We start from the raw sequence: 16,984 nt of genomic DNA on the forward strand, positions 1-16,984 counted from the left end.
TAAATGGCTTGCTGGTAAACAGCAAGGCCAATGAGTTCCATTCTCATAACATGAGCCAATTCACAGGGACGGGCCATTATACAGACTCCAAGCTGTGCATATTTTACCCATTTAATTGGAGCTTTTCAAAGGCCAGACAGCTTTAAGTAACCAAACCATTTATTTAAATCAAAATTAAACAAAGCTCTCGGCAATGGAATATACAGAGAAAAGTGACTGCCAGTTTAGGTCGATTCATTTCTCCATTGTGTGACGAGTGCCTCTGTTCCAGTGTGGAATCTGATGTCTGCTGTACCACCATCAAGTACACAACATACACTCCTCAAATCTAAAGGTGTTCACCATTACATTTTTATAAATCAAATCATATTAAAGTGGTCATGCTTCCAGTTAGGAATGTTCACTACCATTCACTGCTACAAATGTTACCAAGTAATTTTATCTCTAATTTTACTATTTGGTAATGAACCACTAATCTCAACAATTTCTGAAAGAAAACATGGAGTGAATGAACGTGAAGAATCTGGTGTCAGCAGCTACACGGTTCATTATCGACTTTCATACATGGTTTCAGCCAGCTTTCAGCAAACAGAATTGGTCACACAAAGAGGTGTTACCCAAAATGAGACGTGTAGAAAACAATTAACTTCAGTTTTGTGAAATATTTTAACATATTGAAATGTGTGTTTTACTTTAAACATTTGTAGGATTTACTTTTACTGTAATCGGGTCCCACTCCTTTATTGGATCACCCAGCAGATTGGTTGGAGTCCTACCAAGAAAAAAGGGCGAATATCAGTAATTTTGTTAGAGAGAAAAAAATCACAAATGTAATTCATGAATGCAAAATGAATAATATACAAAGAGCAAACTGGGCACAAGCCTAAGGCAGTAAATATCTTGGGTAAAACTGGGTAGTGATAAGGCATCGGCTGAAAGCAGCAGCAGATGCTAGGGGAATGCTGGCAAATTGAAGTGCCCCAGGGATCAATGAAGGATCCCTATGGTATGATCTAGAGAAGTAACCTAGGTATATAGATGTAATTAATTAAGTTCACAGATAATAAATAGCTGAAGTAAATACAACTTTGTGTTTCTAAAGTTCCTGGTGACATGTCAAAACAACTTGGAGCAAGGGGAAAAAAAAAATCAGAGGAAGAGTATACTTGAGTAAGAAGCAGAGAGCTGTGGATGTGGAAAAGAATCAAGAAAAGCAGAGAGCTTCAGTATGGCTATTACAAAAAGGGCTGAAGGAGTTTTTCGAAAGTAGGAGGGGAGGAACTGGGCTGGGAGGTCTAGAAGGCAGGAGTCGAACAAGTGGCCAACAATACTAGCACAAAGGAAACCTGGTGTTACAGCAGCCAAGGCCATGCGAGGTCTCGTGACAGGAGAAGATCACCAATTAAGGCATGTGTGCATCTGAAAGCAAAAGGAGAGAACTTCAATAGCGAAACAAATGGGACACAGGTCTTGGAATAAGGGTGAGGGACTGCAGAACTTTGCAGAGCTTTGTTAACTTGAATGAGCTCCAATCAGCAGGGGAAGGAAAAACAATAAAGTCTAATGAAGCAGCCAAGGAACTGCAGGAGGATGACAACAAAAGTTATAATTGGATAGGAATGTGACAGATGAAATATACAGGTGATAAGTGTACGGTATTGCACATTGGAAATAAAAAAATGAAGGAAAATTAATGATATGAATAATATCAAAGTAGCTGAAAGGGTGACTATAAAGAACTTGAGGCTCGATGGTGGACTCAGCATTGACCACGTCCAGTGCCGCTATCAAACGGAGTGTTGAGCTATACGGCCAAGTCAGTGGAGCACAAGAACATTTTTTTTTACTAACGAGCTGCTCTTGGAGTGCACGTTTTCAGGAGTTTACACACACATCTGCCATGATTTTCCATTTTGTAAAATTTACGCTTGCAGTCTGAGGCTCTGCAGTGCTCTGATCAGGACATATCTCCAGTACTGTGATCAGTCCTCGAGACATATCGGATATCTCTAAACCCTGGAAGGGCCATGAGGCTGCGCACTACTGTCAGAGAACAGAATTACAAAGGTTATAAAAACACCGGACTCTCTAATCTTGAACGAAGATGAATGAGGGGGACCCCGGGAGGTATACAAATAGTAGGGGGAACAGAAGAAAAATCCTAAGCACTATCATGATAAACCATGGTTGTAGTTCAACAGGCATAGGTAGAAACTGGGCGAAAAAAAACAAGAGCATTCAACGCCTGGAATAGGCTCTAGGTGGAAGTGGAAACTCTGGAATCATTCTAGAAGCAATAAGATACAATGATAGGTAGGCGGAAGGTTACAATAGAAGGTTGAGTTAGTTGTGCTGGAGGGCTTCTCCATCTAAGACAGATGCACAGCAAATGGCACTTGGCCCTGTAAAATGTCAACGTCCACCTTGTCCAGGGCCTGGTTTCTGCCAGATCCCACTCAGGTTTGCAGACGTCTCCCACAACTCTACCAACATATCCACCAAATTAACTACAAACTTTAAAATGGGTTCGAAATTATGCCGAGGTAGAGGGGCTTCTGTGTCACCAAATATGGAGATAGAAGAACTACACCTGGGATACATCATAAATACAGCAGATTTAAATACCCATTGATGAAAATGAGGGACAATATGTTCTCAGACCAGGGCAGTGTTACCTACAGCACCAGGTCCCAGAGCATCAGTAGCACTAACAGGCTCTGCACCTCTGCACCTACATATGATGAAATCTTAGCTGACACCATATCTTCACATCGAGTAAGTGCCCTTGACATCAAGGCAGCATTTGGCGGATTGTGGCACCACAGAATCTCTCAGTTCAGAAGAGGCCCTTCGGCCCATTGAATCTGCACCAACACATGACACGAGAAACACCTGACCTACCTATCTAATCCCATTTACCAGCACTTGGCCCATAGCCTTGAATGTTATGACATGCCAAGTACTCATCCAGGTACTTTTTAAAAGGATGTGAGGCAACCCACCTCCACCACCCTCCCAGGCAGCGCATTCCAGGCCATCAACACTCTCTGGGTAAAAATGGTTTTCCTCGCATCCCCCTAAACCTCCTGCCCCTCACCTTGAACTGGTGTCCCTTTGTGACTGACCCTTCAACTAAGGGGAACAGCTGCTCCCTATCCACGCCCCTCATAACCTTGTACACCTCAATCAGGTCGCCCCTCAGTCTTCTCTGCTCCAACGAAAACAACCCCAGTCTATCCAACCTCTCTTCATAACATAAATGTTTCATGCATCAGGGAGCTCTAGCAAAACTGGAATCAATGGGAATCAGGGGGAAAACTCTCCACTGGTTGGAGTCATACCTAGCACAAAGCAAGATGGCTGTGGTTGTTGGTGGTCAGTGATCTCAGCTCCAGGACATCACTGCAGGAGTTCCTCCAGTTAGTCTCCTAGGCTCAACCATCTTCAGCTGCTTCATCAATGACGTTTCATCCATCATAAGGTCAGAAGTGGGCTTATTCGCTGACGATTGCACAATGTTCAGCACCATTTGCAAGTCCTCAGATACTGAAGCAGCCCATGTCCAAATGCAGCAAGACCTGGGCAATATCCAGGCTTGGGCTGATAAGTGGCAAGTAATATTCACGCCACACAAGTGCTAGGCAATGACCATCTCCAACAAGAGAGAATCTAACCATCGCCTCTTGACGTTCAATGACATTACCATCACTGAATCCCCCACTATCAACTTCCTGGGGGTTACCATTAACCAGAATCAGAGCTGCAGCAGCCATATAAATACTGTGGCTACAAGAGCAGGTCAGAAACTGGGAATTCTGCAGCGAGTAATTCACCTAACTCCCCAAAGCCTGTCCACCATCTACAAGGCACAAGTCAGGAGTGTGATGGAATGCTCTCCACTTACCTGGATGAGTGCAGCTCCAACAACACTCAAGAAGCTTGACACCATCCAGGACAAAGCAGCCCAATTGATTGGCACCTCATCTACCACCTTCAATATCCACTTCCTTCGCCACCAATGCACAGTAGCAGCGGTGTGCACCATTTACAAGATGCACTGCAGAAAGTCACCAAGACTCCTTCAATAGCACCTTCCAAACCCACGATCTCTACCACCTAGAAGGATAAGGGCTGCAGACGCATGGGAACACCACCACCTGCAAGTTCCCCTCCAAGCCACACACCATCCTGACCTGGAAATGTTGATTCTTCATTGTCACAGGTCAAAATCCTGGAACTTCCTTCCTAACACCACTGTGGATGTACCTAATCCACATGAACTGCAGTGGTTTAAGAAGGCAGCTCACCACCAACTTGTCAAGGGCAACTAGGGATGGGCAAGCCAACAACACACACGTCCCATGAAAGAATAAAACAACTAAAATCACGCATTTAACAAAGCAGGTTTGAAAGCTTCACTTACACTAGATCTGTCATCTTAATATCAAATCTCTATCAGTGTGTCACCACAATGTTCGGAAAAACATACCCCTCATGAGTTCAACACGTTATCATTTCAACACATTAAATCGAAGGCTACAACCCCTGACTGATCGGCACTAACCCTAACACTCAATAGTTATTTCCAAATACTTGCCAAATGTTGCAAAATTTGTAGTTTGTCCGGGAAAATACTTCAAGCTCGATCACAGTGGATGGATTGCAGATGTTTACTCACTTGTGTGGAAATGTAATTGGTCATTTATCATTTACAAGGGTCTTATAAAAACTGCCAGTCAGCCAGCAGTGTGCCAGACTTCAGGTTCCAGCTGTAAACATTCAAACCGTGTCAACTGCAAGACAGATTCCTAGGATATTTCTCCATGAAACAGAATCTGCTTCAGGACTCAACTTGATGGAGTGATAAACTGCTGCTTAAACTAAACAGGGTCAGAATTTACAGGCAATTTGTTTTTCTCCCCTCTGATGTGGGAAGATCACAGGCTTTCCAGTTTCCGGACTATAGTCACAGCACCCAGGCCACAGTGTCCCCAGTGGAGATCACTCACTTGAGTCTCCACTGCAGTGAGTAACTGATAGACTGATCGATGAATCACAAGCAAAACTCACACATACACCAACATTATAATACAGACATGCCAACTTGGGAGTGCTGACAGATCAAGAGAATCAAACTCACACTGTCGCCTGCATAAGCTGTGCTACACGACTAAACTTCTTAAATATAAGATTCATCACTGCAAAATTAACTGAACAGTTTTTAAATTGTTTTTGCTCATTCATATCGCCCCAAGACATTTTTTCTCTATTTCAACTTTCCTTTTCATCTCATTTCTAACCATTATATCTCATCCCATTCTTTTTTCTTCCTCCTTGAAACAAACTTAGTATCTAATGTTACAATGTCTCCCAATAAATCCCAAAGCTTTTCATACCAATGGACTATCTTGCAGTTTGGTCATTGACATTGTGTCAGCAAACAAAGCAGTTTTGTGCACAAGATCTCAAAACCCATCATGGTGGAACTTCTCTATAAATTCCACTTTCTCACCAGATCATCACATTCTTAGATTCCCTCTGTGCCCCAAAATCTATCAATCTCAGTCCTGAATATACTCATTCAGCTGAGTATTCACTGCACTCTGGGGTAGAGAATTCCAAAGATTTAAAGTCTCCTGAATGTTGAAATTTCTCCTTAGCTAAGTCCTAAATGGCTGACCCCTTATCCCGAGACTACGCCCCACGGTTCTAGACTCTCCAGCCAAGAAAACAGTCCCTCAGCATCTACCCCATCAGGTCAGCTAGGAATTTTATACGTTTCAATGAGATAACCTCTTTCTTCTACTCCAGAGAATTTAGGCTCATTCTACTCAATCTTGTTATGATCCTCGGCCAGGCCTTGGGGGGAGATCCAATCGAGGACCAATAACGTTTTGTTGAAAGCAGATAAAGGTTGAGATTCAAACTGATTGGTCAAGTCATACAGACTCAAAACGTTAACTCAGTTTCTCTCTCCACAGATGCCGCCAGACCAGCTGAGTTATTTGGAATAAAGCCACAAGATTCCATGTGTTTTGAACAAAAAACACCAAACTTTACTATACAAGTTCAGTAAGATAAAACAATTTGCAATTTGTATCTTATACTCTTCTATTCAGGCAAGTATGAGGTACATGTGAATTAACAGAAACTGTGGTCAAACATACCACACCATACCACAAATGACAGATGCAACTAAGACAGAGTCCATGTATTTCTTAAGTACCCACCAAGTCAAACAATCTCGCTGAAATTCTGCCTCATGAGGGATTCCCAACTCACCTTCGAAGATCTCGTCTTGGAATTCTTTCCAAAAGTCGCTCCCACTCGGACAGCTTTAACAATGGCTCATTTCAAGGGTTTCAATCTCGCCTTCCAGATTTCCTTCTCCCTGGATTCCCAAGTACACTCAACACTAGCTTACAAGCACACTTTTAGGTCTATGGCCATGCCAAGCAGAACACCACTGCTCCAAAGGGGTACCTTTACTTCAACTGCCCTCTTTACTTAAAGTCTGCATCCTGCATCTCTTTCTTTAACTTAACTGGGACCCGATTCTGTCCCTTTTGTCTTTGCAATATTTGTTGGCTGGCATACTGCCCCAAGAAAAGCTGATCCCTAACTCTTGAACTGTTCTGGTGGCCTATTCAAACACTCCCAGTGGGTCCCACCTTGTTACTAGGAAGGAACCAACATAACAAGCATTGGAACATCCTGTACCTTAAATATAACAATCTTACAGACTGCTGATTTAGTACCCAGGAACACAAAGATCAATGATTTAAATGATAATCCCTCTCCATAAAATAACCTACTCATCACAGGAGTCAATCCAGTTAACTTTTGTTGTATCCTCTAAGGCAAGTATATCCTTTTTTAGGTAAGGAGACCAAAACTCTACACATTACTTCAGGTGTGGTCTCACCAAAGCTCTGTATAATTGCAGCAAGACTTCCTTATTCTTGGCCTTTATTGTAAGTGAATTGTAGTACAATATACCATTTGCCTTCCTAATTGCCTACTATAGCTGCATGTTAACTTTGTGATTCATATACAAGGACACTCAAATCCCACTAAGTACCAACATTTACTAGTGACTCACCTTTTAAAATGTTTCACCTTCTTACTACCAAAGTGAATAATTTTACACTTCTCATTATGTAACACAGGAAAGTTGGCCAAACCATGGCCTACAAGGGAAATTAGATAGAAGGAAGAGGTATACAAATTGGCCAGAAAAAACAACAGACCTGAGGATTGGGAGCAGTTTAGAATTCAGCAAAGGAGGACCAAGGGATGATTAAGGGGAAAATCGAGTACGAGAGTAAGCTTGCAGCGAATATAAAAACTGACTGTAAAAGTTTCTATAGGTATGTGAAGAGAAAAAGATTGGTGGAGACAAATGTAGGTCCCTTACAGGCAGAAACAGGGGAATTTATAATGGGGAACAAAGAAATGGCTAACCAACTAAATACATACTTTGGTTCTGTCTTCACAAAGGAGGATGCTAATAACATACCAGAAATGTTGGGGAACACAGGATTTAGTGAGAGGGAGGAACTGAAAGATATCAGTATTAGTAGGGAAATGGCGTGGGGGAAATTGTTGGGATTGAAGGCCGATAAATCCCCAGGTCTTGATAATCTACATCCCAGAGTACTTAAGGAAGTGGCCCTAGAAAAAGTGGATGCATTGGTGGTCATCTTCCGAGATTCTATAGACCCTGGAACAGTTCCTAGAGATTGGAGGGCAGCTAATGTAACCCCGCTATTTAAAAAGGGAGGCAGAGAGAAAACGGAATTATAGACCAGTCAGCCTGATGTCGGTAGTGGGGAAAATTCTAGAGTCTATTATAAAAGATTTAATATCTGAGCACGTGAAAAACAGTGGCAGAATCGGACAGAGTCAGCATGGATTTATGCAAGGGAAATCATGCTTGACAAATCTACTGAAATTTTGAGAGGATGTAACTAGTGGAGTTGAGGAGGGGGAGCCACTGGATGTGGTTTATTTGGATTAAGAGAAGGCTTTCGACAAACTCCCACATAACAGATTGGCATGTAAAATTAAAGCGTATGGGATTGGGGTAGTGTATTGAGATGGATAGAAAACTGGTTGGCAGACAGGAAACAAAGTGTAGGAATACACGAGTCTTTTTCCAAATGGCAGGCAGTGACTAGTGGGGCACCACAGGGACTGGTGCTGGGACTCCAGTTATTCATAATATATATTAATGATTGAGATGAGGGAAATAAATGTAATATCGCCAAATTTGCAGATGACAAAGCTGGGTGGGAGGGTGAGCTGTGAGGAGGACAAAGAGATGCTTCAGTGTGAGTTGGACAAGCTGAGTGAGTGGACAAATGCATGGCAGATGCAGTATAATGTGGATAACTGTGAGGTTATCCACTTTGGTAGCAAAAACAGGAAGGCAGATTATCTGAGTGGCTATAAATTGACAGAGGGGAATGTGCAACGAGACCTGGATGTCCTTGTACACCAGTCACTGAAGGTAAGCATGCAGGTGCAGCAGGCAGTAAAGAAGGCAAATGGTATGTTGGCCTTCAAAGCGAGAGGATTCGAGTACAGGAGCAGGGATATCTTGCTGCAATTGTACAGGGCCTTGGTGAGACCACACCTGGAATATTGTGTGCAGTTTTGGTCTCCTTATCTGAGGAAGGGTGTACTTGCTATAGAGGGAGTGCAGCGAAGGTTTACCTGACTGATTCCTGGGATGGCATGACTGACATATGAGGAGAGATTGAGTCGATTAGGATTATATTCACTGGAGTTCAGAAGAAATGAGGGGGGATCTCATAGAAACCTATAAAATTCTAACAGGACTAGACAGGGTAGATGCAGGAAGGACGTTCCCGATGGTGGGGGAGTCCAGAACCAGGGGTCACAGTCTGAGGATATGGGGTACACCATTTAGGACTGAGATGAGGAGAAATCTCTTCACCCAGAGAGTGGTGAGCCTGTGGAATTAGTTACCACAGAAAGTTGTTGAGACCAAAATATTGTATGTTTTCAAGAAGGAGTTAGATATAGCTCTTGGGGCGAAAGGAATCAAAGGGTATGGGGAGAAAGCGGGAGCAGGCTATTGAGTTGGATGATCAGCCATGATCATAACGAATGATGGAGCAGGCTTGAAGGGCCGAATGGCATACTCCTGTTCCTAGTTTCTATGTAACACATCATCTGAGCTTTGAGGATACTGGAAGTATGAACCTGACAAAAGGTCCTTAGAAAGTTTCCTACATCTATCAGAGTGCTGGTATTAATAAGGTCTTCCAAAGTAGTGAGCTATGTACATGAAAACAGCGAACTTTGTGTTGTATACGTGAGTGCATGAGTCTCGTAATGAGGTATGCGGTTAAATAGGGACCTTAATAGACCCTTGTCTGAACTTCAGAAGTACTTCAAACACCATTAGGTACCTCCTAGGAAGCAGATAAGTTGGGGAGTCTTAAATTAAAATTAAAGGGCCATTTTAGCAGTCATAACTTGTAGCAACATTAAGGCTTTAATTATACTTAATGAGGTGAGAAGATTATCTGAAGGAACTATTTTACAGAGATTCTGTCATATTATACTGGAAAGCTGACCCATGCTTTGGGTTTGCTACTGCCCTATTAGTGTCTCATTTGATCCTTCCAGGTGCTCGAAGCCCAGCTAACTGACAGCACAAGGCTATTTTTCATCGCCCAGTGCCGTAACTTCGCTGTGCATGAGAGAACCCAATGTTGGACCCATCACAACACAATGTACCTAGTCATCTATATAAGGAAAGCTAATTTTCTTTGCAAGCCTACAAGGTGCTAGATTGAAAATTGATCCAAGTCAAATGAAACTGAGTTATAGACAAGAGTTTGAGAGACAAGATGGAGGATCTCCATCTAGCTATCACATAACACCATTCTGATAGGATCCTATGTATCTGTACCACCCCTAGATCGAGCGGAGCGCCCACACTAGTTTCGGATCTATGGCAGCCGCTTAACCAAACCCCTTTGATCAGAGGTTAATTCGCTTGATAATGTGAGTGTTGATTTGGTTGGCAAATGAAATGAAGTATTAGTTTCAGCTGTGGCGGCTGTCCCTTTAAATCCAGCCACACTATGCAAGTTTGAAAGTCAGCTGCAGTTAAGTTCTTGGTCTTGCTTAAATCTGTAGAAATGCTGCAAAGACAGTTTAAACTGGTCTTTGAACTGTAAGCTTGATGGAAGTCATCAACCTTCAACAAAATACACTGGGTCAATGATCGAGCAATGAAGTGTATGACGCCCAGTTATGACTGAATCCAGCTGTTATTCAAATTTACAATGGTTTTGGGAATACATATGTGATGAATGGAGAGAAACTGCTTGGACCTTTCAGGAGTTAGTTCAGCTTCTGCAGTGGAGAGAAAAAAGAAACTTGCATTTACATAGCACCTTTCGTGACCAAAGGATCCCCAAAGAGCTTTACAGTCAATGGAGCACTTTTGAAGTGTAGTCACTGTCATAACACAGGAAATGGAACAGCCAATTTGCACACAGCGAACTCCCACAAACAGCAATGAGACAATAACCCAGACAATCTGTTTTTGTGATGTTGATTGAGGGATGCCAGGGATAATTCCCCTATTCTTCTTCAATATAGTGCTGTGGAATCTTTTATGTCCACCTGAAATGGCCGCCTCCATTTAACTTCTCATCTGAAAGTCAGAACCTCGAACAGTGCAGCACTCCCTCAGTACTTCAGTGGAGTTTCAGCTTTTTGTGTTAAAGTCCTGGGATGAAACTTGAACCCACAACCTCTGACTAGGGCAAGGGTGTTTCTACAAGAATCAGCTTGTGGATCGAGTGTCAAAAGGATGCCAAGTTAGTATTGGTATGGAGACTTTTTTTTACTTCCAAGGAATGTGTAATTTTACATATATTAGATTGCTCTTATTCATTCACTTATTCACATTTCATTCCATAATGCATGGTTGTTTAATTCTATGACAAGATCTGATACTGCAACAGCCCACTGCTCAGAGATGGTCCACACCTCCTGAGCAGTGCAGGTTAATTCCAGTAGCTACAATACTTATTAGACAGATTTCTGTTCATAATTCTAGGCTCATTATCAAAAGTTTATCTACATATCAGGGCTAATGAAGATTCTCCCAGTCACTGGGAGGCGGGAATCAATGAGTGTAACCTAAATGTGAAAGCTGGAAAGTCTAAAGCAAGAGGGTGAAACTGTCCTAAAAAAGGTGACCTTCCAGCTGAACTGCAGGCTCTCATACCTCCACTCCCTTCTTGAAGAGTTAGTTCCATAACACTGGCAGTTTGTTGGTACGTTGGTCTAATCGGCACTACTCCTGTTCATGACAAGATACATAAGTCTGCAGGAGTCAGCGGGTAACAATCTGGAGTAGGAATGTCTAAACACCCACACCTCCTGGTTAGCCTCGGTTAAAATCAAGAGCACTGCTTTGTATTACACTTCGAAGGGGAGGGTGAATCAAATCAATTTTTTCCTCCTTTGGGAGGGGAAAGTATGAAGGAAACATCTTCAGATGTTTTATCAATGACCTTCCCTCTGCCATAAAGTCAGGAGCAGAACAAAAACAGAATTACCTGGAAAAACTCAGCAGGTCTGGCAGCATTGGCGGAGAAGAAAAAAGTTGACGTGTCGAGTCCTCATGACCCTTCAACAGAACTGAGTAAAATTAGGAGAGGGATGAAATATAAGCTGGTTTAAGGTGGAGGGGGTGGTGGGGGGAGAGAAGTGGCCGGGGTGGGGGGGGGGCGGCGGGGGGGGGGTTGGTTGTAGGGACAAGCAAGCAGTGATAGGAGCAAATAATCAAAAGATGTCACAGACAAAAGAACAAAGAGGTGTTGAAGGTGGTGATATTATCTAAACAAATGTGCTAATTAAGAATGGATGGCAGGACACACAAGGTACAGTTCTAGTGGGGGTGGGGTGGAATAAGATTAACAGAGCATAAAAGGTACAGATTTAAAAATAATGGAAATAGGTGGGAAAAGAAAAATCTATATAAATTATTGGAAAAAACAAAAGGGAGGGGGAAGAAACGGAAAGGGGGTGGGGATGGAGGAGGGAATTCAAGATCTAAAGTTGTTGAATTCAGTATTCAGTCCAGAAGGCTGTAAAGTGCCTATTCGGAAGATGAGGTACAGTTCCTCCAGGTCAGGAACAGGGCTATTCTTCGACTATCCCAGTGTTCAGCTCCATTTGCAACTCCTCTGATAATGAAACAATCCATGCCAGCCGCCAACAGGAGCTAGGTAACATCCAGGCTTGAACTGACAAGTAGCAGGTGACATCTGTTTAATTGGACCAGCCATGACATGAGTGCGATGGTACATTCTCCACTTACCTAGATGAGTGCAACTCCAATTGCATTCAAGATGCTCAACACCATCCAGTACAAAGCAACCCACTTGATCAGCAACCCATCCACCACCTTAAACATTCACTCCCTCCACTACTGATGCACATCAGCAGCAGTGTGTACCATCTACAAGATGCAGGAACTCACCAAGACTCCTTAGTCAGCACCTTCCAAACCCTGACCGCTACCATCTAGAAGGACAAGGCAGTAGTTGCATGGGAACTCCAACACGTGCAACTTTCTCTCAAAGCCATTCACCATCCTGATTTGGAACCATGTCGCCGCTCCTTCACTCACTGGGTCAAAGCTTTGGAACGTCCTTTCCAACAATTCTTATGGGCGTGCGCACACCACATGGACTGCAGTAGTTCAAGGCAGCAGCTCACCACCACCTTCAAGGACAATTAGGGATGGGAAATAAATGCGACTCTCACATCCCGTGAGTGAATAAAAAAAACTGGACTCTCTAATCTCCCCAAGTGTACCACCCTCCTGTGACCTCTGCCACTATTGTCTTCCTAGATGGCAATGTTATGGGAACCCTTAGAATTTGCTTACCATCCTAATTTGGAGATACATCACCATTGTCTCATCACTGTCAATTACTAACCTACCTAATACCATTCTGGGAGCACCAATGCTACAAAGACTGCCGCAGTTCAAGCAGGTGGCTCCTCACTTTCTCAGGGCAACTAGGAATGACAAACAAATACAACTTTGCCAACATCAGCCACATCTGGAGAACACTTAGCAAGAAAAAGAGCACGTGTTTATACAGTGCTTTTCATGACCTCAATGTTCCAAAGTACTTCACAGATAATGAAGTATTTGTGAAGTCACCATTGTAACAGAGAAACATGGTAGCCAAATAATACAGCAAGATCCTAGAAAGTGATTAGAAAATGATCAGAAAGTTTTTTTAAAAAAAGAAATTACATAAAAGTGATGATAACAGAGGGATAAATATTGGCCAAGACAACAGGGAGAACTTTCCCACTCTTTTTCAAATAATGCCATTGGATCTTTTTTACATCTACCTGGTTTAATGTCTCACCCAATAGCACACCAGAAATTGCAGCATTCCCTCAGTGCAGTGCCATGTTCTCAAGTCTCTGAAGTGGGGTTTGAACCCCACAACCTCCTGACTCAGAGGTGAGTGTGTGTTACCTCTGAGCCAAGCTTGACAACTTAATGGAGTCCTGTGGCTTAACTAACCCTTTTACTTTCTATAATATGACCTCAGCTTAGGCTGAAGAGAGTGACTAAAGCCAAGATATGAGTGAAGGGTATACAACACAGCTATTTAACATAACCTCTCCTGTAAGCAATTAGAAAATTCACAATACCAATCATCATTTCACCTTTTAAGGCCCCAGGGACAGCATGCAGTGACTGACAGAGAAACACTTTGCATTTTATCAAAAACTGTCACTTCACACAAAAAGCTGGGTTTACTGAATCCATCAAAACTGGCCAGGACAAACACACAATGCTGCTGAGAGGACTATCATGGGATGCAGTACTAGCGATGGTGCCAGGAGAGAGCACCATGGTGGGCAGGGGCAGTGTGTGGGGAAAAACAGACAATGGCTGTCAGGGAGCACTGCAGATTTCTCTGGGCCATCATTGATGTCAGTCAGTGTCATTCAGCGAGGCTCTGCCTGTTTACTAACGGTTAAAAAGATGAGTTAGGGCTTGTGGAATCACTGGCATATTAAGGGGCTGGATTGGAAAGGGGTATTGGGATAGAAAGCGGAAAGTGGTGATAAATGGAAAGAGATCTGTCTGCAGGGGAGTTCAGGGCAGTGACTCGTGGAGTTCGATAGGGGCCAGTTTTGGGTGTCCTGCTGTGCACATAGAACTTGAGGACAGCTTTAAAGCTAAACGAGCCTCAAGTGAGAAAAAGTGAGAAAATCTTTCACTTCCCACACTGAGCAGTGGATTTGGGGAACAAACTGCAAACTAATTAAACAGTCAATTAAATGACCCCAAACAGGGAGATGGGGAGAGATTTGGAATAAGATTCATATTGTTGCAACAGGCCAAGGCTGAATCAAATACACCATTCTGTTGAAGGGTCATGAGGACTCGAAACGTCAACTCTTTTCTTCTCCACCGATGCTGCCAGACTTGCTGAGTTTTTCCAGGTAATTCTGTTTTTGTTTTACATCATGGAACAAGATGGTCTTTGTTAAACTTGTGAAAGGGTGGGAAGGGAAAGAGGCAAACAGAATGCTGTGTGAAGGGCAACGGGCCAGGGCTCAACAGTGTGGATGTGAGGTTAAATGACAATTCTAGAGCTGTGTTCGATTCCTCTTTGCATTTATAGGCTACTTACATGGATCTGTACCTTGGCAAATTAAAATAAATGGGATAGAGTCCGTGATTGGAAACCGAGCAGTGAATGCGCTGATAATTCCCCTCTTCCTAAAGGGATCGCCAGAGCTCTGCATTCAGTGACCCACTCTGAACTGGTGCAAACCTGCTACTAAAGGGAAATGGAAGAGTGCCCAATGCTGCAGCCATGCAGCTAACCTCACAGGCATTGTAACAGTGAGATTGCATTCACAAATGGAATGGGCACTGAGTGACAGGTTCTAAAGCCTTCGGGTGATTATTTTGTAGATAGGTGTCTTATATTACATCAGTGTTCAATGCGATTTGATGTTTCCAAAGAAGTTGTTCAGTGATTATTTTTCCAGTTTTATATCTTACAGAAGCTTTTACATAAGAAAAACAAATCCCCTTTTAAATGCTTCTGGAGGACCCACTCTCTAGTTATGAACCTGAATTGAACAGAACTTTGACTTTGAGTGACAGCCCTGTGCCCACCAGTTCCACACCCTAATACAGTGACAGCCCTGTGCCCACCAGTTCCACACCCTAATACAGCGACAGCCCTGTGCCCACCAGTTCCATACCCTATGGTGACAGCCCTGTGCCCATCAGTTCCACACCCTAATATAGCGACAGCCCTCTGCCCACCAGTTCTGTATCCTAAAATAGTGGCAGCCCCATACCCACCAGTATTACACCTCAAATGCTAGGGTGCCTAATATAGCCCTCACATTTACTAGGAGGTGGTTCTCTGAAGAGTTATGGAACAAGGTTGGGCACAGCAGACAGAGCTTTACTTGACTGGAGAATTCTTAACATCAATATCCCTCACTTGGACACACACTAATATACATGTTTGATCTCCCTCCCTTTCATGGTCACTAGAGCTATGCACAGGGTCAGGCAACTACACTTAACAGACAAATTAGGCAGTCATTAACTGGCTCCATTACTAGAGAAATCCTGGGAAGGCATTAGGGAGCAACACTGGAGCTATCACCCGGAATAACGAAGGAGGAGATTCTGAAGCCACAGCCCTTCCGGCAGTAATTACTGTCCAGCCATCATGCTGGAAAATGCATGGTGTTAGGAAAGGATAGGCTGTGAGGCCTCCACTGTCAAATTGTCCACTGACACTCAGTATCCAAAATAATCATAGGAATCACTAGGCAAAAGACCAAAGCAACAAGTTCACCTTCTACCATTCTGGGACTTGTATGATAAAACTCTAATGGAGTTGTTAACTAATCATAGGAATTAATCTTGATCAATTTAGTCCACAACAGATCTAGGAGGGGAGGAAAAACCCAGTGATGGGGAGCTTTAGGAATCAGAGATTCAAAGTCACCTGCTGCTCTCAAGCACTCTACACTTACCACATGCCATGTCTCAGATTATTCACACCTTGTAACCCAATGATTGCTTGAGAAGAACCACAGACAAGTGTAAAATTGCAACACTCAGCACCTTGAAAACTGACAAAAAAACTCCTCCCTAGCAGAGACAGCTTAATAATGCCTTCATGCCTCATTAAATGAAGCAGCACAGTCCCTTCTCTAAGCTACGGCTCACATCCACAAAAGAAGCAACTCACCTTAGTCTTTCACTGCTGCAGGTTCCCAGGCAGCAAACATCTTGCTACACATCTCCTTCTCCTTCAGGTTCCACTCTCGATAGCAGCTAGTGGAAGGGAAACCAAATAGACTGATTTACCAGTTAGAAATTCCACACTTTTGTACACCAATTATACAAAATCCTCCCTCCTATTAGGCTGCTGCTTCTCCAGAACATACAATTGCAGGCCCATTCCCACACCATTTTTAAGAAACTAATGCCACCATGACAGTAACTGATGATGTGAGCGGGGTGACACACCGAGTTTCTCAGTCTCTGTGCTCTCCGATTGGAGCAGTAAAGGGCCCAGAACAGATTGTAACAATCACAGAATGATACCCATGCCCAAACCGACTCTCAATATCCTGATACTCTAAAGCAGTCCTCGGCAATTTAGATTTCTCAACCAAGTTTTTAAACAATAGTGTGAACAGAACTACTGTGTACAACATGCACCTTCTACACTTTGTATTACTGTCCCTTATGTCAAAGCCCACTAACACCATCCAGTGCTAGAATTGGAGTACTGCAAGAATAAATAGCACATCACCCCATAGGTGCTCTGACTTAATATCACCATCACTGAACGATGCTCAGTGTGTTAATATTAGCACGCTTCAAAGTCTCACCAGCTGCTGGTTC

General features: G+C 43.1%; 1 protein-coding gene across 2 annotated transcripts in view; it reads right to left on the reverse strand.

Annotated features, from left to right (window-relative positions):
* Positions 1-359: 359 nt before the first annotated feature.
* The window catches only part of fkbp6 (FKBP prolyl isomerase 6), a 72,372-nt gene continuing 55,747 nt past the window's right edge, over positions 360-16,984 (reverse strand). For both annotated transcript variants that reach the window (XM_041198006.1, XM_041198005.1), the window contains 2 exons: positions 16,323-16,408; positions 360-772 (listed from right to left, as the gene is read on the reverse strand). In XM_041198006.1, the coding sequence (XP_041053940.1) occupies positions 16,324-16,408 (85 nt within the window). In that variant the 3' untranslated portion in view covers positions 360-772; position 16,323. The remainder of the gene's footprint in view (positions 773-16,322; positions 16,409-16,984) is intronic.

Source organism: Carcharodon carcharias, chromosome 10 (assembly GCF_017639515.1).
Source record: "Carcharodon carcharias isolate sCarCar2 chromosome 10, sCarCar2.pri, whole genome shotgun sequence".
Taxonomy (NCBI): Eukaryota; Metazoa; Chordata; class Chondrichthyes; order Lamniformes; family Lamnidae; genus Carcharodon; species Carcharodon carcharias.